General features: G+C 41.5%; 1 protein-coding gene and 1 long non-coding RNA gene across 11 annotated transcripts in view; one reads left to right on the plus strand and one right to left on the minus strand.

Annotated features, from left to right (window-relative positions):
* Positions 1–10,016, minus strand: part of sdk2b (sidekick cell adhesion molecule 2b) — a 464,977-nt gene extending 454,961 nt beyond the window's left edge. For all 10 annotated transcript variants that reach the window (XM_071409554.1, XM_071409557.1, XM_071409551.1 and 7 more), the window contains exon 1: positions 9,881–10,016. In XM_071409554.1, coding sequence (XP_071265655.1) covers positions 9,881–10,016 — 136 coding nt within the window. The remainder of the gene's footprint in view (positions 1–9,880) is intronic.
* Positions 10,017–10,115: 99 nt separating this feature from the next.
* LOC139580664 (uncharacterized) lies at positions 10,116–13,108 on the plus strand. The gene is made up of 2 exons (XR_011676084.1): positions 10,116–10,197; positions 12,730–13,108. It is a non-coding gene; the product is annotated as an uncharacterized lncRNA (long non-coding RNA).
* Positions 13,109–21,533: the final 8,425 nt, after the last annotated feature.

Below are 21,533 nucleotides of genomic sequence, written 5' to 3' on the forward strand. Positions count from 1 at the left end.
ACAGAACCGTTCCGTATTTTATCTAACGGGTGGCATCCATAAGTCTAAATATTCCTGTTACATTGCACAACATTCAATGTTATGTCATAATTACGTACAATTCTGGCAAACTGTTGCATATACCCTGACTCTGTGTGCAATGAATGCAAGAGAAGTGACACAATTTCAACTGGTTAATATTGCCTGCTAACCTGGATTTCTTTTAGCTAAATATGCAGGTTTAAAAATATATACTTCTGTGTATTGATTTTAAGAAAGGCATTGATGTTTATGGTTAGGTACACGTTGGGACAGTCTTTTTTCGCGAATGCCACCGCATCGATTATATGCAACGCAGGACACGCTAGATAAACTAGTAATATCATCAACCATGTGTAGTTAACTAGTGATTATGATTGATTGATTGATTGTTTTTTATAAGATAAGTTTAATGCTAGCTAGTAACTTACCTTGGCTTCTTACTGCATTCACGTAACAGGCAGGCTCCTCGTGGAGTGCAATGTAATCAGGTGGTTAGAGCGTTGGACTAGTTAACCGTAAGGTTGCAAGATTGAATCCCCGAGCTGACAAGGTAAAAATCTGTCGTTCCGCACCTGAACAAGGCAGTTAACCCACCGTTCCTAGGCCGTCATTGAAAATAAGAATGTGTTCTTAACTGACTTGCCTAGTTAAATAAAGGTGTAAAAAAAATATATTTTTTAATCGGCCAAATCGGTGTCCAAAAATACCAATTTCCGATTGCTATGAAAACTTGAAATCAGCCCTATTTAATCGGCCATTCCGATTAATCGGTCGTCCTCTAATCTCAACATCAACTGTTCAGAGGAGACTGTGTGAATCAGGCATTCATGGTCGAATTGCTTTAAAGAAACCCCTACTGAAGGCCACCAATAAGAAGAACAGACTTGCTTGGGCCAAGAAACACGAGCAATGGACATTAGACCTGTGGAAATCTGTCCTTTGGTCTGATGAGTCCAAATTTGACATTTTTGGTTTGACCCACCGTGTCTTTGTGAGATGCAGAGTAGGTGAACGGATGATCTCAGCATGTGTGGTTCCCACAGTGAAGCATGGAGGAGGAGGTGTGATGGTATGGGGGTGCTTTGCTGGTGACACTGTCAGTGATTTATTTGGAATTCAAGGCACACTCAACCAGCATGGCTCAACCAGCATGGCTACCAGCATTCTGCAGTAAAAATGAAATCCCATCTGGTTTGCGTTTAGTGGGACTATCATTTGTTTTTCAACAGGACAATGACCCAAAACACACCTCCAGACTGTGTACGGGCTATTTGACAAAGAAGGACAGTGATGGTGCTGTATCAGATGACCTGGCCTCCACAATCACCCGACCTCAATCCAATTGAAATGGTTTGGGATGAGTTGGACCGTAGAGTGAGGAAAAAATAGCCAACAGGTGCTCAGCTTATGTGGGAATTCCTTCAGGACCGTTGGAAAAGCATTCCACATGAAGCTAGTTGAGAGAATGTCAAGAGTGTGCAAAGATGTCAAAAAGGCAAAGGGTGGCTACTTTGAAAAATCAAAAATGTATTTTGATTTGTTTAACACTTTCTTGGTTACTACATGATTGCATCTGTGTTATTTCATAGTTTTGATATCTTCATTATTATTCTACATGTAGAAAATAGTAAAAATAAAGAAAAACCCTTGACTGAGTAGGTGTGTCCAAACTTTTGACTGGTACTGTAAATTATATATGTATTTTTTTTTTCGGGGTGAAGAAACGTAAACTTAAATGACTAAAACCAGATATAAAGTATGTAGAAAATATAATAGACCTCTATATATTTTTTTATAATATAATCTTGGGGAACTAACAATCACCAAAATAAAAGATAGCCAGTCAGGGGGAATTGAAATTCCGTTATCACTGACTGTCTAGCTTTTATTTCGGTGACTTTTATTTCGGTGATTTTATAGAAAATGTCAAAAACAATGAATTTAGTAGTATTGATTTATTATTACGTTTGAGAAAAAGAATTTTACATGGCAAAATGCATTACATTTTCTGTCAGCTCCATGGCAGAATATGTAGAATCGCAGGAAATTAGCTTGAAAACTGCTAAATGTTCTCTCAGCTCTACAGAGAAATTTGCAGAATTGCAGGAAATTGGCTTAAATATTCCAAAATGAGACCCCCTAAAATATTTTCTAAAATCCTGCAATGGGCTGACCGCACACATTGCCACACCCCCTGCCCCCTACCTATACACTCATTGCCACGCCCCCTGGCCCCTACTTAAGCCCCTTTTTTATCCAGAAAAAAACCCGAACCCTCCCTTACTAAAGTCTCCATGATAGAAACACTGTAAAGAACTTGCTAGCTACACAGTATATTAAATTAGTTAATTCATTATGTTCTAGCACATGGTATTCAATTCTTACTAGAGGTCGACCAATTAATTGGCATGATTTCAAGTTTTCATAACAATCGTAATTGGCATTTTTGAACGCCGATTATGGCCGATTACATTGCGATCCACAAGGAGACTGTGTGGCAGGCTGACCACCTGTTACGCGAGTGCAGCAAGGAGCCAAGGTAAGTTGATAGCTAGCATTGAACTTATCTTATAAAAAACAATCAATCTTAACATAATCACTAGTTAACTACACATGGTTGATGATATTACTAGTTTAACTAGCTTGTCCTGCGTTGTAAATAATCAATGCGGTCCCTGTTAATTTATCATCGAATCACAGCCTACTTCGCCAAACGGGTGATGATTTAATAAGCACATTTGCGAAAAAAGCAATGTCGTTGCACCAATGTACCTAACCATAAACATTAATGCCTTTCTTAAAATCAGTACACAAGTATATATTTTTATACCTGCATATTTAGATCAAATAAATTAATGTTAGCAGGCAATATTAACTAGGGAAATTGTGTCACTTTTCTTGCGTTTTGTGCAAGCAGAGTCAGGGTATTATGCAGCAGTATGGGCCGCCTGGCTCGTTGCAAATTGTGTGAAGACCATTTCTTCCTAACAAAGACCGTAATTAATTTGCCAGAATTTTACATAATTATGACATAACATTGAAGGTTGTGCAATGTAACAGCAATATTTAGACTTATGGATGCCACCCATTCTATAAAATACGGAACGGTTCCGTATTTCACTGAAAGAATAAACGTTTTGTTTTCGAAATGATAGTTTACGGATTTGACCATATTAATAACCTAAGGCTCATATTTCTGTGTGTTTATTATATTATAATTAAGTCTATGATTTGATATTTGATAGAGCAGCCTGACTGAGCGGTGGTAGGCAGCAGCAGGCTCGTAAGCATTCATTCAAGCAGCACTTTCCTGCGTTTGCCAGCAGCTCTTTGCAATGCTTGAAGCACAGCTCTGTTTATGACTTCAAGCCTATCAACTCCCGAGATTAGGCTGGCAATACTATAGTGCCTATAAGAACATCCAATAGTCAAAGGTATATGAAATACAAATGTATAGAGAGAAATAGTTCTATAATTCCTATAATAACTACAACCTAAAACTTCTTAACTGGGAATATTGAGGACTCATGTTATAAGGAACCACCAGCTTTCATATGTTCTCATGTTCTAAGCAAGGAACTTAAACGTTGCTTTTTTACATGGCACATATTGCACTTTTACTTTCTTCTCCAACACTGTGTTTTTGCATTATTTAAACCAAATTGAACATGTTTCATTATATATTTGAGACTAAATTGATTTTAATTTATGTATTACATTAAGTTAAAATGAAAGTGTTCATGCAGTATTGTTGTAATTGTCATTATTACAAATATATATATAAAAATCGGCCCATTAATCTGTACCGGCTTTCTTTGGTCCTCCAATAATCGGTATCGGCGTTGAAAAATCATAATCGGTCGACCTCTAATTCTTACCCTACGAAGTCTGGAGCCTGCTGGTTTTCTGTTCTAGCTGACAATTAATTGCACCCACTTGGTGTCCCAGGTCCAAATCGGTCCCTGAATAGAGGTGAACAAGGTAAAAACGCAGTGGCTTCGGGGCCCAGAGTTGAGTTTGAGGGTTCTAGTATGTGGTTTAATGATGTTTGATATGACAGTGGATATTCAGCATACTGGGCATCATCGCTGGCTCCTTTCTCTGTGGTCTTTAATGTGTGTCATTACAACGCTTCAGTCCTCTCTGATCAAGGCCGTCCGGCCCTGCCTCTGTTGAAAGGCCATTTCCCTGGACTAGTCATTAAAATGTGGGCGATGGACACACACTCACATTAAAACGGACGGGGCTGTTGGTCCAGAGTCAGGTCGCTCTGCTCTGCACGCCTCCTAATGTCCTTTAATCATTGGAGGGAAAGGGCCCAGCGCTCAGGTCACTCTGCTCTCAACGAGCAGTGCTGCACTCAGAGACAGTATGAAGAGTGTCCAATTAATTCCTGGGGGTCCTGACCCCTGAATCCATAATGAAAGTTGGGCCAGGCAGACAATGCTGCCAGAGCTGAATAGACAGAGCAGAGAAGAACATTGACAGCTATAACTCCTCCATCTTCCTTTACATATGCACATAAGCGTACATGTGAGACAATGTCAGGAATGTTAATCCCATGATGTGTAAGTTATCAATCCACAGTAAATGTCAGAGGGAGAGGATCTGCCCTCATGAATGATGGATATATATCGCTGCTTGTTTTCTCCTAGTCTGTGTCCCAAATGGCACCCTATTCCCTTTATGGTGCACTACTTTTTTTACCAGGTCCCATAGGACTCTGGTGAAAAGTAGTGGACTATGTAGGGAATAGGGTGCCATTTGGAATGCATGCCAGTCTCCTTGCCATTGTATTATAGAGTGGGACAGTGCTGCTAAGGGCTTATACTACATCTCCAGACATAACGTAGCTCATCCCTCCAGCAGCAGCAATACCTGAATCGCAATGACATTACCATACTGCTCCACTGGCTGCTCGGCTAGCTGCAGACACAAGGAGGCGAGGAGGAAGGAGGAGGAAAGGATGACACGCTCGCTGCTTTTGGATTCTCTCTCTACCTGGCTCAAGCTATAGAACATTGTGGAGATGTGAGATATTTAGAAAATACGATTCTAAATGCACATCGTCAAGGAAGAATTGAAAGCCTGCATGAACTTTTCTATCCATTTCCAGTAACAATATAAGTGCAGGTAGGGGTGCTAGAGAGGAGCCTACCCTTCTTCTCTCTTTACCTGCTTAGGGAAAGGCTGCACAGCGGGTACTGGCCTCCATCCTCTCTGGGGATCAGGTCTAAGCTTAACAACAAATCAGAATAATTTATGCTCCAGCCACCATCGTGGCTTCTGCAACTAAATGCACACTGAAGGTTTCTACCCCTTTGAGGACATCAACTCCAGTGGGTGAAAATGTACCACAATTGGCTATCTATACGCATCTCTGTGAGAAAATAGGGCTACATAAATCATTCAAAACACACACACACACACACACACACACACACACACACACACACACACACACACACACACACACACACACACACACACACACACACACACACACACACACACACACACACACACACAACCAAAAGTCTCTTTTCACATTCAGCATGTGTTTGCCCTGACAGTATTTTATGAATACCAGCATGTGTTGAATCTGTTTATTTACAGCTGCTTGTTTGCTATGCAAACATTCATCTCGATGGGACCCCTGCTTGATTAATTAATTAGGATTTATTAATTAAATTAGCATTTGTCCACAGCTGGGCTTCTAATCGCAAATTCATAGCGAGTGTTCAAACATCAGAATAATATTTGCCCCAACACTATGTTTAATAACAGTAGACAATAATGTCTATTTTCATTCAAATGACATCAATTAAAAGCATTGCACTCCAACTGCCGATGTCAAATACAATACAATACATCATTATTTGTAAAGTAAAAGCAAGTTTGAGGTCAGTGTAGCAAATCGTAATACAGTAGCTTCATGAATTGTATTGAATCGATGAATTGATTAGTTGTTGAGTACACTGACGTCTGTCAAGTACTCCAACTTGTCCCTGTGGTAATGCAACTATACTGCATGAGAAAAGCACTGACATGCCATGTTAGAGGGAGAGAGAGACAGAGAGATAGGATAGAAAGAGAGAGGATAGAAAGAGAGAGAGAGGATAGAAAGAGGGAGAGGACGGAAAGAGAGAGAGAGAGAGGTGAATGACGGAATAAAACATTTCCATAATTCAAGACATTGGGTTCCTTTTTTACACCACACCAGTGGTGGCGAGGAGGTATCTGGGGAACAGGCCGTTTAATAAACACAGTCATGGCTGCAGAGAGCAGAGCGGCTTGACACAGTTTTAACCACCGCTGGGCTCAGGCTCCTGTTTTTTTGTGTGTGTGTGTGTGTGTGTGCGTGTGTCTGAGACACACTAATAACAAATGGTTCTACAGTGGGGAGAACAAGTATTTGATACACTGCCGATTTTGCAGGTTTTCCTACTTACAAAGCATGTAGAGGTCTGTAATTTCTATCATAGGTACACTTCAACTGTGAGAGACGGAATCTAAAACAAAAATCCAGAAAATCACATTGTATGATTTTTAAATAATTAATTTGCATTTTATTGCATGACATAAGTATTTGATCACCTACCAACCAGTAAGAATTCCGGCTCTCACAGACCTGTTAGTTTTTCTTTAAGAAGCCCTCCGGTTCTCCACTCATTACCTGTATTAACTGCACCTGTTTGAACTCGTTACCTGTATAAAAGACACCTGTCCACACACAATCAAACAGATTCCAACCTCTCCACAATGGCCAAGACCAGAGAGCTGTGTAAGGACATCAGGGATAAAATTGTAGACCTGCACAAGGCTGGGATGGGCTACAGGACAATAGGCAAGCAGCTTGGTGAGAAGGAAACAACTGTTGGCGCAATTATTAGAAAATGGAAGAAGTTCAAGATGACGGTCAATCACCCTCGGTCTGGGGCTCCATGCAAGATTTCACCTCGTGGGGCATCAATGATCATGAGGAAGGTGAGGGATCAGCCCAGAACTACACGGCAGGACCTGGTCAATGACCTGAAGAGAGCTGGGACCACAGTCTCAAAGAAAACCATTAGTAACACACTACGCCGTCATGGATTAAAATCCTGCAGCGCACGCAAGGTCCCCCTGCTCAAGCCAGCGCATGTCCAGGCCCGTCTGAAGTTTGCCAATGACCATCTGGATGATCCAGAGGAGGAATAGGAGAAGGTCATGTGGTCTGATGAGACAAAAATAGAGCTTTTTGGTCTAAACTCCACTCGCCGTGTTTGGAGGAAGAAGAAGGATTAGTACAACCCCAAGAACACCATCCTAACCGTGAAGCTTGGAGGTGGAAACATCATTCTTTGGGGATGCTTTTCTGCAAAGGGGACAGGACGACTGCACCGTATTGAGGGGAGGATGGATGGGGCCATGCATCGCGAGATCTTGGCCAACAACCTCCTTCCCTCAGTAAGAGCATTGAAGATGGGTCGTGGCTGGGTCTTCCAGCAAGACAACGACACGAAGCACACAGCCATGGCAACTAAGGAGTGGCTCCGTAAGAAGCATCTCAAGGTCCTGGAGTGGCCTAGCCAGTCTCCAGACCTGAACCCAATAGAAAATCTTTGGAGGGAGCTGAAAGTCCGTATTGCCCAGCGACAGCCCCGAAACCTGAAGGATCTGGAGAAGATCTGTAGGGAGGAGTGGGCCAAAATCCCTGCTGCAGTGTGTGCAAACCTAGTCAAGAACTACAGGAAACGTATGATCTCTGTAATTGCAAACAAAGGTTTCTGTACCAAATATTAAGTTCTGCTTTTCTGATGTATCAAATACTTATGTCATGCAATAAAATGCAAATTAATTACTTAAAAATCATACAATGTGATTTTCTGGATTTTTGTTTTAGATTCCGTCTCTCATAGTTGAAGTGTACCTATGATAAAAATTACAGACCTCTACATGCTTTGTAAGTAGGAAAACCTGCAAAATCGGCAGTGTATCAAATACTTGTTCTCCCCACTGTATATAGTGCCAAATAAAGGTTATTAAGCTTTTAACCATAGCGGAACCCTTTTTGGTGGTATACCTTTTACTAGAACCATGCTCATACGTTTCTAAATGGAACCTGTATGATGCTATAAAACACCTTTCCCAAGGTTCTATTCTGAACTAAAATAGAAATGCAACATGCAACGATTTCTAAGATTTGACTGAGTTACAGTTCATATAGGATATCAGTCAATTACAATCATTCATTAGCCCCTAATCTATGGATTTCACATAACGGGGAATACAGATAAGCATCTGTTGGTTACAGATACCGTAAAAAAAAAGGTAGGGTCATGAATCAGAAAACCAGTCAGTATTTGGTGGGATCCCAATGTGTCTCATGCAGCACGACACATCTACTTTGCATAGAGTTGATCAGGCTGTTGATTGTGGCCTGTAGAATGTTGTCCCACTCCTCAATGGCTGTGCGAAGTTGCTGGATATTGGCAGGAACTGGAACACGCTGTCGTACACGTCAATCCAGAGCATCCCAAACGTCTGGTGAATATCCAGGAAGAACTAGGAGATTTTCATCTTGTGTACAGACCGCTGCGACATGGGGCCATGCATTGTCATGCTGAAACATGAAGTGATGGTGGCGGATGAATGGCACGACAACGGGCCTCAGGATCTCGTCACGGTATCTCTGTGCATTCAAATTGCCATCAATAACATGCAATTGTGTTTGTTGTCCGTAACTTATGCCTGCCCATACCAGAACCCCACCGCCACCATGGGGCACTCTGTTCACAACGTTGACATCAGCAAAACGTCTCGCCAAACGACGCCATGCACATGGTCTGCGGTTGTGAGGCGGGTTGGACGTACTGGAGATGGCTTATGGTAGAGAAATTAACATTAAATTCTCTGGCAACACCTCTGGTGGACATTCCTGCAGTCACCATGCCAATTGCACTCTCCCTCAAAACATGAGACATCTGTGGCATTGTGTTGTGTGACAAAACTGCACATTTTAGAGTGGCCTTTTATTGTCCCCAGAACAAGGTGCACCAGTGTAATGATCATGCTGTTTCATCAGCTTCTAGATATGCCACACCTGTCAGGGGGATGGATTATCTTAGAACCCCTAAAAAAGGTTCTATATAGCACCAAAAAGTGGTTACAACCCTTGGGGGCTATATAGAACCCTTTTATATGGTTCTTTATAGAACATTTATAAATAACCTCTCTCAATCGCAAAGGTTTTTTTGTAGAGCCATAAAAAAAATATATGATTGTTTAATAGCCATATTATATTGTTAAAATTCCACAGGTTTTATTATGTTTATTAACTAGTTCAATCTGGTGTGCTCGCTCTGAAGCAGCTTTGGGTCCCTGAGGAGACTTAGTCAACCTTTTTCAAATGACAATAGGCCATCCATGAGTCTTTTACAAGATACCATCACTGGTCATAGTCATATATAACACGAAATAGCATAACACAACAGGTAAGACAAACTGGATTGACACTCGCGGCTGCACAAAAAGAGATGTGCACAAACCATGTCCCAAAATAAAACCTAAACGAGCCACCGCCCCTACATTTTAATGATCACTAAAATAACCCTTTTTTGAACTGCAAAGAACCATTTGAAGGCCTCAAAGGGTTCTTTGGGTCACTATGGTTCCACATAGAACCACCACCTTTCCCAAAGAACCCTTGAGGAACCCTCACTTTTTTGTGTGTAGGCATAGGCTAAACAGTACCGCCTTCAAAGTCCACAGATGCGGACATGGGGACGATTCATTCACTTGTTGTTGCACGAAAGCACTGAATGGCAAAGGGACATAAAGCCTGTACTGGTAGGCTACATAAACGGAATCATCTTACCTTGAGCTGTTGTGTAGTGGATAAACAGGGAAAACAATAAAATCCATGAGGCACGCCACCTCAGTCCAGGCGAAACTCCAGCCATTGTCCACAGCCGGGCTAAATAAACAGCGTGTGTCCGGCACGCTGAATACATGTTGTGCCGCTGACCAAGTCGTCCCGGAGTTATCGTTGTGTCTGTGTTGAGTTGTCTGTGTGGATCTTGCAACTGTCCTCTCTGTGAACGTTGTCGTCGCTGAAACCGGGCAATCTCCGGGTCTCGGGGCGCTCAAGCGAGACCGCGCGATCCAACAATCGCCAACTGCTCAGAAGGAACGGTATGTGGAGCAGATCAATTGAAAGTTTGTACAGTCACACACAGGACTGAAATAATGCGAGTAAATTCCAAATAACATGAGCCCATAAATGCAATTATCGATAGGCTTATGCAATACCGCGGTCAATAAGTTAAGTATGTGTCCTTTAAACGGTAACCTTTTGGATAAAAATAGGAGCAGAGTCCATGTTGACTGCAGGATACAGAGCTATGGTGTTTTGACACAATTGTAGCAGACACTGGCAATCGTGGCTTTCAGTCTGTATTGCAAGGAGGCAGACCTATTTTTTTTATTTAGGCTACGAATTGCAACGAAACAGCCTGAACCTATCTGGTTCCTTTGAAAAAAATATTTTTCAGATTGCAGAGCAAAGTTAAATCATACACCATTCAATTCTCACAGCACCTGCATCGGGAGCAAGTATAAATCATAAAATATCAATATAGGCAACTATTTCAACAGCAATAGTTGTCCCGTTTCCATAAAAGTTATTCATAAAGTGTATCCTCTTCTGGTGATGGTCAGGATGGATGATTATCTCTGGTAGTAGCTATTGAAGAAGGGAGAGTGCTGGAGAGAGGAGTCTAGCTCCCTGAATCCGTTATGTGCTTGAGCAATACCAGCGATGCTCCCGGCAGTAGCAAAAGTTTCCAAAGACGATTCCCGCGTCAGGTCCGGGAATTCCCTTGGTAAAAACGAATCTATTCACTCAGTGGTAGTGGTACATTTCGTGGGAAGTATAGGGAAAAGGGGAGTGGGAGAGAAATGTTAAATAATAACGCTATCATCGAAGTCTTCGGCGGCGGAGGAGCACGGTTTGTCTGTGTGCTTTGAAGGCAGCGTCCACGGTTCCTTGTGCGAATCATAGAACTGTCTATCGGTCTCGGTCGGTCTGCATCCAGCATGCGCGTGTATGGGAGGGTAGCAGGTTGCCACCACGCGGCAGAGCGCAATAAAGCATCCATTACCAAGCGATAGAGAACAGCCCATGACCAACATGCACAGAGGTGAAGTCCACTTTCATAAAGCACAAATATGTACCTGGTTGATGAATAAATTATTTCAATTTGAGTTGATACAATACATAAATGACACTCCTGTTTTCTGCTAGGCTACAATAATAGGTTGAATAAGTTACCCACTGTGCAAAAACAGGTTGAATCAACGTTGTTTCAAAAAAAGTGTGATGTTGAATCAAAGTTTAAAAAATGATTGGATTTGCAAAAAGTCATCATGTAAGAGCATTTCTTCTATTTTGCACCCAACGTTTAACCTCAATTAAATGTTTTGTAGATTTAATGTTGAATCCATGTTAGTTGACAACCAGTAATGGTGCATGGTGCATGGGTCAAATCATTGGGGAAGTCAAGCCAGAAAAAAATGCCATATTACAACATACATACAGTACCGGTCAAAAGTTAGGACACACCTACTCATTCCAGGGTTTTCTTTATTTTCACTATTTTCTACATTGTAGAATAATAGTGAAGACATCAAAACTAGGAAAGAACACAAGTGGAATCATGTAGTAACCAAAAAAGTGTTAAACAAATCAAAATATATTTACATTTGAGATTCTTCAAAGTAGCCACCCTTTGCCTTGATGACAGCTTTGCACACTCTTGGCATTATCTCAACCAGCTTCATGAGGCAGTCACCTGGAATGCATTTCAAATAATAGGTGTGCCTTGTTAAAAGTTCATTTGTAGAATTTCTTTCCTTCTTAAAGCGTTTCAGCCAATCAGTTGTGTTGTGACAAGGTGTAGGGGTATACAGAAGATAGCCCTGTATGGTAAAAGATCAAGTCCATGTTATGGCAAGAACAGCTCAAATAAGCAAAGAGAAAAAACAGTCCATCATTACTTTAAGACATGAAGGTCAGTCAATCTGAAAAATTAAAAAAAACTTTGAAAGTTTCTTCAAGTGCAGTCACAAAAACCATCAAGCGCTATGATGAAACTAGATCTCATGAGGAACGCCACAGGAAAGGAAGACGCAAAGTTACCTCTGCTGCAGAGTATAACTTAATTAGAGATAACTGCACCTCAGAAATTGCAGCCCAAATAAATGCTTCACAGAGTTCAAGTAACAGACACATCTCAACATCAACTGTTCAGAGGAGACTGCATGAATCAGGCCTTCATGGTCGAATTGCTTCAAAGAAACCACTACTAAAGGACACGGATAAGAAGAAGAGACTTGCTTGGGTGAAGAAACATGAGCAATGGACATTAGACCTGTGAAAATCTGTGCTTTGGTCTGATGAGTCTGTCCTTAGGTCCTTTGGTCTGATGAGTCCAAATTCGTCTACCACCGTGTCTTTGTGAGATGCAGAGTAGGTGAACGGATGATCTCCGCATGTGTGGTTCCCACCATGAAGCATGGAGGAGGAGGTGTGATGGTGTAGGGGTGCTTTGCTGGTGACACTGTCAGTGATTTATGTAGAATTCAAGGCACATTTAACCAGCATGGGTACCACAACATTCTGCAGCAATGCACAATCCCATCTGGTTTTTGCTTGTTTTTCAACAGGACAATGACCCAAACACACCTCCAGGCTGTGCAAGGACTATTTGAACAAGAAGGAGAGTTATGATGTTGCATCAGATGACCTGGCCTCCACAATCACCCTACCTGGTTTGGAATGAGTTGGATCGCAGTGATGGAAAAACATCCAACAAGTGCTCAGCATATGTGGGAACTCCTTCAAGACTGTTGGAAAAGCATTCCTCAGGAAGCTGGTTGAGAGAATGCCAAGTGTGTGCAAAGCTGTCATCAAGACAAAGTGTGGCTACTTTGAAGAATATAAATATGTTTTGATTTATTTAACACTTTTTGTTACTACATGATTCCATATGTTTTATTATTTTACAATGTAAAACTTGTAAAAAATAAAGAAAAACCCTTGAATCAGTAGGTGTGTCCAAACACGGTGTTGTGATAATTGCGTTGTTTGCTCTATAACATGTTAGTTAATTTGCCTTGCGATGATATATGCCTAAGACCGAGCCAATAAAAAGACACAGAGGCAGAATAAATTCAACCACACTGTTGTTTCATCACAAAACCAGAGAGCAACCTCTCTCAGATGAAGTCCACAAAGTAACAGACAGTTACATGACCTACATCAAGGACAAGGAAGTTAATGTTTCCTACATTTTCGGACTACTAAACAACTATTGATTTACAACCATAAAGTGTTACTGCAAGTAGCAAAGTTAAAAAGGAGCTGCCTCCACTATTGCAGCACCATTTCAACTTTAACATTTAAACGTAATCAAGCCATCTATGCATAGTCTAATACAGTGACAACTAAAATATATAAAAAACTGTTTAGTCCAATCAACGTAAGCTAAATATGATGGGACTGTCCATGGTTCTGTGTGTGTGTGTGCCTTCGTGCAAGTAGAAAAAACATGTTGACTCACCCTACTTGTAGATAAACGGCAATCCCATCCTCCTCTATTTCATGTTGACGAAACAGTCTATGACTGTCATACAGTATGCACTTACATTTTTTTTGTCCTAGGCTATCTGGCTAAAATGCTTGCTCACGGAGAATTAAGTAAAACCACAAGTCCAAATCCCTATCTCCATACATGGCTAATTTAGGAAAGGGACAATTTTAGCTTGCTAGCTAGCCACCGGACGAGAACAACATAAAGAGATGCAACAATTCAACCTGTTTCTGTCAATGACGTATTTCTCTGTGATAGGAGTGAAGCCAAATCAAAACTGGTTTCCCTTGACCCTTTTTTTTGGTGTGCCAGGACCATTCACAGTTGAGCTTAGTTTAGCTTAACGCTGATTGGCTATTCTTTTTTCTTTTTTTATCAAGGGAGGCCGAATGCTCACTGGCTTCCCTTGCATTCAATGCTATGGGCGGCAACAATGTCATACGCTTTATGACCAGACAGCATCAGATGGATGGCCTACATATACAGAGACAAAGGGGTGCACTCGGATGCTCTCTCCGGTGAGATACAGTACATTCAGCCTCTTGCGAATTGAAGGAAAATGATGAAAACACAGAGAGACGAAAGATACAATTTTTTCTTTTTTTTCTTGGGAAATGTTTGGGACATCCATGAATACACGCTACTGTTGACAACTCAACCAAATGTACATCAAAACTAGATTTTGAATGGATGTCTGTGCCCAGCGGGTATGTGCATCTGTTCAAGTTTATAGATGATTTATAGGTAATGAGTGTCCTTAAGCTGGACCACCACATGATCTACCCTTACAAACTGTGTGCAGAATAAGAAGTCACTGCTACCAGCAGTATTTCAGATAGTACACTAAAGCACATCTGGTCATGGGAAACAAATAGAGTCACAGACACATGCTGAAACTGTCAATTTAGGGCTTGATTAATTATGACAATTGAACAGCTCCTCTTGAATATTCAAACACCATTTGAACATGTTCACTGTGCTCAGAGTGGGATTTACACGTTTATCCAGAGGAGAATGACAGCCAAGAGAGTGAGACAAAATCCCAATGAGACACTTGTTGACTGACCAACAATATCTCATAGTTTCCCTTCGAAATTCGACATATTATGGATTAACATCTATTTTTGACGCATTCAGAAACTACTCAAAGGTTAACAGTGTAGGCATTAATTCCGAGTGGTTAAGGTTAGGGCTATGGTTTGGGGAAGGTTTAAAACAAAATAATAAGAAATGATATGCTATACCATCAGGTAACATCCGTATTCAATGTATTCTCACGGCTTGCTAGAGCATTGTGAAATGCCGTACCGCTGTGGTCTCAGCAGCCCACCGCTTCAGAGCATCATGCGTTTGCACCCAGTGCTGGACAATCTGTTTTTTAATGTAAGTGCTGCAGCTCTGTGCCAAAACATGGCTATTTACTAACATAACTTATGCACACCTGCTGTAACTGCTGTCGTTAACGCAGTAAAGGTCTGATGATGTTTTGGACACTTTGGTACAGATGTGCCTTGTCGTAATGCTAAAATTGGCTTTCGAACAGAGGACCCTGGTTTGATGTAGATGATAATGTGTTTTCTTGTATGCCAAATAAGTCTGATCTTGTTTATTTAACCCTTCTTTTACCAGGTAAGTTGACTTAGAACACCTTCTCATTTACAGCAACAACCTGGGGAATAGTTAATGGGGGGAGGAGGGGGATGAATGAGCCAATTGGAAGCTGGGGATGATTAGGTGGCCATGAGGGCCAGATTGAGAATTTAGCCAGGACACCAGGGTTAACACCCCTACTCTTAAGATAAGTGCCATGGGATCTTTAGTGACCACAGAGAGTCAGGACACCTGTTTAACGTCCCACCCGAAAGACAGCACCCTACACAGGGCAATGTCCCCAATCACTGCCCTGGGGCATTGGGATAATGTTTTTTTAGACCAGAGGAAAGAGTGCCTCCTACTGGCCCTCCAACACCACTTCCAGCAGCATCTGGTCTACCATCCGGAGACCGACCAGGACCAACCCTGCTTAGCTTCAGAGGCAAACCAGCAGTGGGATGCAGGGTAGTATGCTGCTGGGGGGAGGGCAGAGGGAGGTCCTGATTCTGGAAGTGGGCTGCTCATTCGACTATTACATTGGAGCAAGCTTTTGCAGACAAGCTCCTGAAATACCATCCCTTCAAATCATGCCTAGACAGCCTGGGATACAGATTGATGGCACTGATATTTGGCAGTCTCGGCCATGTACATAGGCTTACTCTACGTTGCCTCCAGATTGCAGGCCTGCCTAAGACCAGAGCAAGGCAGCTGGCTAGGTACTGCTCTGTTTCGGCGGTTATGAGCAGGTGATTTTTGTTTGTGTGAGTGTCGTCCTTTGTGATGTAATGTGATTGGTGGTTTCAATAAAGTATTTAAAATGTGTTTGTGTGTGTAGAGAGAGAGAGAGACCCAGAGAAAGCGAGAGAGGTTTACCATGACACAGCAAATCCTCTTAATGTCTTTAGAACAAGGCTTTTCTCCCCAGGGGAATCAGGTAACGGCTCAAGACAATGTTTTGGTGGTGAATTGCATCGAAGCCACCACAGGACACTAAAAAAGCACAACACAGAATGGTAATGGCTTCTGTTGTTTCTCTGCATGCTCCCTATTCTGCTGTTGTCTCTCTCCATCTCATCCAGAAAATGGGAGACCTTGCCAGGAAGTTAATAATAAGATAATGTCAGTGAAAACAAAGATGGAGTGTATTCCTACCCACCCCAGGGGTACCCCACCATCCAATTTATGATTTTTAAATGTACTTACAGTGCATTGCGTCCACTAGGCAAGAGGGTGATTTTCTAAAACCCCCAGGTTGTAGATTTTGAGCTGGAGTTGTTTGGAGCTCACATTTTCACAGAAGCGAACCATTTTCGTATTTATCTCTAGGACGCTTCCCAAATGGCACCCTATTTCCTCTATAGTGACCCTATGGGTCCTGGTAAAAAATAGTGCTCTAAATAAGGAATAGGGTGCTATTTGGGATGCATCCCTAGTTTCCCTCTCTTTTCCTTTTCAGGTGCCCACTGCAGTAGCTACAGTATGTCAAATCTAACAGGTGTTAACTCCTGGTGTCAAAGAGCTGTGACTAGCTATGATTATAGATGGCTGCATGCTCCACTTGTCTGATTCATTCCAATATCAGACGCTGGTGTGTGTCCCCCTAAGCACATTGTTCATTCAGCACACACATCTCATCCACCATCCACCCTGACTTCACACATCTGATCCATCCACCCCTAGCATTCAGTCTGACTACACAAGCGGCAACAATTCAGTCATCATCGTCTGGAAAAATACAGAAATTACAGTGTTGAGAATATTCAGGGAAACACCTCTGTTACATACTCTGTATGTCTGACCATTCCCTCTTCAAGATGGCTGGCTACTAAAGTGGGTAGAGACATGATCGTCCCCAGATTCAGGACATGGGATCCAAGGTTAGGGACCAAATGGCACCCCAGTCAAATCAAATCAAATCAAATTGTATTTGTCACATACACATGGTTAGCAGATGTTAATGCGAGTGTAGCGAAATGCTTGTGCTTCTAGTTCCGACCGTGCCGTAATATCTAACAAGTAATCTAACAATTTCACAACTACCTTATACACACAAGTGTAAAGGAATGATTAAGAATATGTACATATAAATATATGGATGAACGATGGCCGAACGACATAGGCAAGATGCAGTAGATGTATATACATATGAGATGAGTAATGTAGAGTATGTAAACATTATATAAAGTGGCATTGTTTAAGTGACTAGTGAACATTTATTTAATCCAAATGTTAATTATAAAAGTGGCTAAAGATTGAGTCTGTATGTTGGCAGCAGCCACTCAATGTTAATGATGTTTAAAACCTGTTTGGGCTGCAGGGGCAGTATTGAGTAGCTCTGATAAAAGGTGCCCATTTCGAACGGCCTCGTACTCAATTCTTGCTCGTACAATATGCATATTATTATTACTATTGGATAGAAAACACTCTCTAGTTTCTAAAACCGTTTGAATTATATCTGTGAGTAAAACAGAACTCATTTGGCAGCAAACTTCCTGACCAGGAAATGGAAAGTCTGAAAACGATGCTCTGTTCTAGGGCCTGCCTATAAATGTGCATGATATGTATTAGTATACATGCACGTCATACACCTTCCACTAGATGTCAAGAGGCAGTGAGAGAAGAAATGGAGTGTTTATCTTGGTCCGAGGTGGAATAAAAGCTCTTGGCATGACGTGTCACCCATTTCCTGTTTCCTGGAAAGCGCGAGGAGGGACCTGGGATTGCCTTCTGAAAAGCTGTCGTTATAGACGGCTACTATCTCCGGCTTCGATTTTATTTGATAAATGTGACAATATCATCGTAAAGTATGTTTTTTCAATATAGTTTTATTAGATTATTGAAATTTATTCGGGACGTTAGGCGTGTTGTGTTGTGTGCCTTTGTTCAGGAAGGAGAGCTTCGCGCCACTTGGCTAGTGTGCTTGCTAATTCAAGAGGGAAAAAGGACGTTCTAAAACCAAACAACGATTGTTCCCGACAAAGGACCCCTTGTACAACATTCTGATGGAAGCTCATCAAAAGTAGGACCCATTTTATGATGCTATTTCATATATCTGTCGAACATGTTGTACTAGTAGTTTGCGCCCAGATTTTGGGCACTCTCTCGCTATAACTAAGCTGGATGTCGTAATGAAGTTATTTTTAGAATTCTAACACTGCGATTGCATTAAGAACTAGTGTATCTATCATTTCCTATACAACATGTATTTTTTAGTAATGTTTATGAATAGTTATTTGGTCAGAATATGTGAGTGGCAGAAAAATATCCGGACGTTGTGGGAAAATGATGCTACTTTAGCACAATGTATTACCACTGATTTCAGCTCTAAATATGCACATTTTCGAACAAAACATAAGTGTATAACCTGATGTTATAGGACTGTCATCTGATGAAGCTTATCAAGGTTAGTCAAAAATTATATATCTTTTGCTGGTTTGTTACGATCGCTAACTTTCGCTGCTGGTAAATGGCTTGTGTTTCTGGCTATTGTGGTAAGCTAATATAATGCTATATTGTGTTTTCGCTGTAAAACACTTAATAAATCGGAAATATTGGCTGGAATCACAAGATGCCTGTCTTTCATTTGCTGTACACCATGTATTTTTCAGAAATGTTTTATGATGAGTATTTAGGTATTTGACGTTGGTGTCTGTAATTACTCTGGCTGCTTCGGTGCTATTTCTGACGGTAGCTGTGATGGTAGCTGCAATGTAAAACTGATTTATAGCTCAAATATGCACATTTTTCGAACAAAACATAGATTTATTGTGTAACATGTTATAAGACTGTCATCTGATGAAGTTGTTTCTTGGTTAGTTTGGTTGGTTCTTGGGTAGTTAGGTTGGTTTTGTGCATGCTACCTGTGCTGTGAAAAATGTCTGTCCTTTTTTGTATTTGGTGGTGAGCTAACATAAATATACGTGGTGTTTTCGCTGTAAAACATTTTAAAAATCGGACATGTTGGCTGGATTCACAAGATGTTTATCTTTCAAATGCTATATTGGACTTGTTAATGTGTGAAAGTTAAATATTTCAAAAAAATATATTTTGAATTTCGCGCCCTGCACTTGAGCTGGCTGTTGTCATAAGTGTACCGACGTCGGGCTTGCAGCCAGAAGAAGTTTTAACAGTCTGATGGCCTTGAGATAGAAGCTGTTTTTCAGTCTCTCGGTCCTAGCTTTGATGCACCTGTACTGACCTCGCCTTCTGGATGATAGTGGGGTGAACAGGCAGTGGCTCGGGTGGTAGTTGTCCTTTTATTTATTTATTTATTACCCCCTTTTTTTCTCCCCAATTTGTGGTATCCAATTGGTAGTAGTTACAGTCTTGTCTCATCGCTGCAACTCCCGTACGGACTCGGGAGAGGCGAAGGTCGAGAGCCATGCGTCCTCCGAAACACAACCCAACCAAGCCGCACTGCTTTTTGACACAATGCACATCCAACCCGGAAGCCAGTTGCACCAATGTGTCGGAGGAAACACCGTACACCTGGCGACCTGGTCAGCGTGCATTGCGCCTAGCCCGAAACAGGAGTCGCGAGTGCGCGATGAGACAAGGATATCCCTGCTGGCCAACCCCTCCCTAACCCGGACGACACTGGGCCAATTGTGCGTTGCCCCATGGGCCTCTCGGTCGCGGCCGGCTGCGACAGAGCCTGGGCTCGAACCCAGAATCTCTGGTGGCACAGCTAGCACTGCGATGCAGTGCCCTAGACCACTGCGCCATCCGGGAGGCCGTGTTGTTGTTGTCCTTGATGATCTTTTTGGCCTTCCTGTGACATCGGGTGGTGTAGGTGGGAGGGCAGGTAGTTTGCCCCCTCACTACCCTCTGGAGAGTCTTACGGTTGTGGGCGGAGCAGAATCCAGCCTGACAGGATTCTCTCGAATGTGCATCTGTAAAAGTTTGTGAGTGTTTTATTTCCCTATAAAATTGAAAAAAATAAAGGTTCTTAATCTTGCCACTATAGGGGGTGCTGTTTCAACTTCGACATTTATCGTTCCCAAATTAAACTGCCTCGTACTCAATTCTTGCCCGTACAATATGCATATTATTATTACTATTGGATAGAAAACAATCTCTAGTTTTTAAAACCGTTTGAATTATGTCTGTGGGTGAAACAGAACTCATTCTGCAGCGAAATTCATGACAGGAACTGCGAAGGTCTGAAAACGAGGCTCTGTTCTCAGATCAGTTTAAAGCTCTGTATGTATCCTATGGGTCGACATGAACTGCACCCGCCTTCCCCTGGATGTCAGTAACCAATGAGAATTGGAATGGAGTTTCTACGCAGATCTCAGACCTTATAAAGCCCCAAGGAACGGAGGGAGCTCTCTTTTTGACGTTTGTCATGACGCAAAGCAAGACCTCAGGATGGCATTTTGAAACGCTCAGTTATCGGCCTTAGATATATCCGTCTGTAATTTAATTCGATATAGGTGTTAGAAACATCATAACGAAGTTATTTTAAACCGAGTTATGTCAGTTTATGCGAGTATATTGCTATTTTCGGAATTTCCTTAGTATTGCGTTTTGAACATTTGGGCATGTCTGCGCCACATAGCTATTGTTAGCTGCTAGTTCCAAAGTTGAAGAGGACGTTTTACAACCTAGCAACAATTCTTTTGTACAAAGGACAACTTGCCCAAGATTCTGATGGAAGCTCGTCCAAAAGTAAGAGCTATTTATGATGTTATTCTGTATTTATGTGGAAAAATGTAAAAGGATTTGTCCGCCATTATTGCGGCACTGGTCTGGCTGTAACGCACACTGTATGTCTAGTAACGTTAATTTAAAAAATCTAACACAGCGGTTGCATTAATAACTAATGCATCTTTCATTTGCTGTCCAACCTGTATTTTTTAGTCAAGTTTACGATTATTTATCGATTAGATTAGGTGCCTCTCCAAGATGGCGCCAGCCAGAATGCATGAAATGCTGCTACTGATCACATTGTATAACCACGATTTGTGCTGCTAAATATGCAAATTTTCGAACAAAACCTATATGCATTGTGTAATATGATGTTACAGGACTGTCATCTGATGAAGTTTATCAAGGTTAGTCCAATTATATATCTTTTGCTGGATTGTTACGATCGCTAACATTTGCTGCTGGTAAATGCGGTTGTGTTTCTGGCTATTGTGGTAAGCTAATATAATGCTATATTGTGTTTTCCCTGTAAAACACTTAAAAAATCTGACATATTGGCTGGATTCACAAGATGTTGGGCTTTCATTTGCTGTACGCTGTGTATTTTTCAGAAATGTTTTATGATGAGTAATTAGG

The sequence above is a fragment of the Salvelinus alpinus genome, chromosome 7, assembly GCF_045679555.1.
Source record: "Salvelinus alpinus chromosome 7, SLU_Salpinus.1, whole genome shotgun sequence".
Classification (NCBI taxonomy): Eukaryota; Metazoa; Chordata; class Actinopteri; order Salmoniformes; family Salmonidae; genus Salvelinus; species Salvelinus alpinus.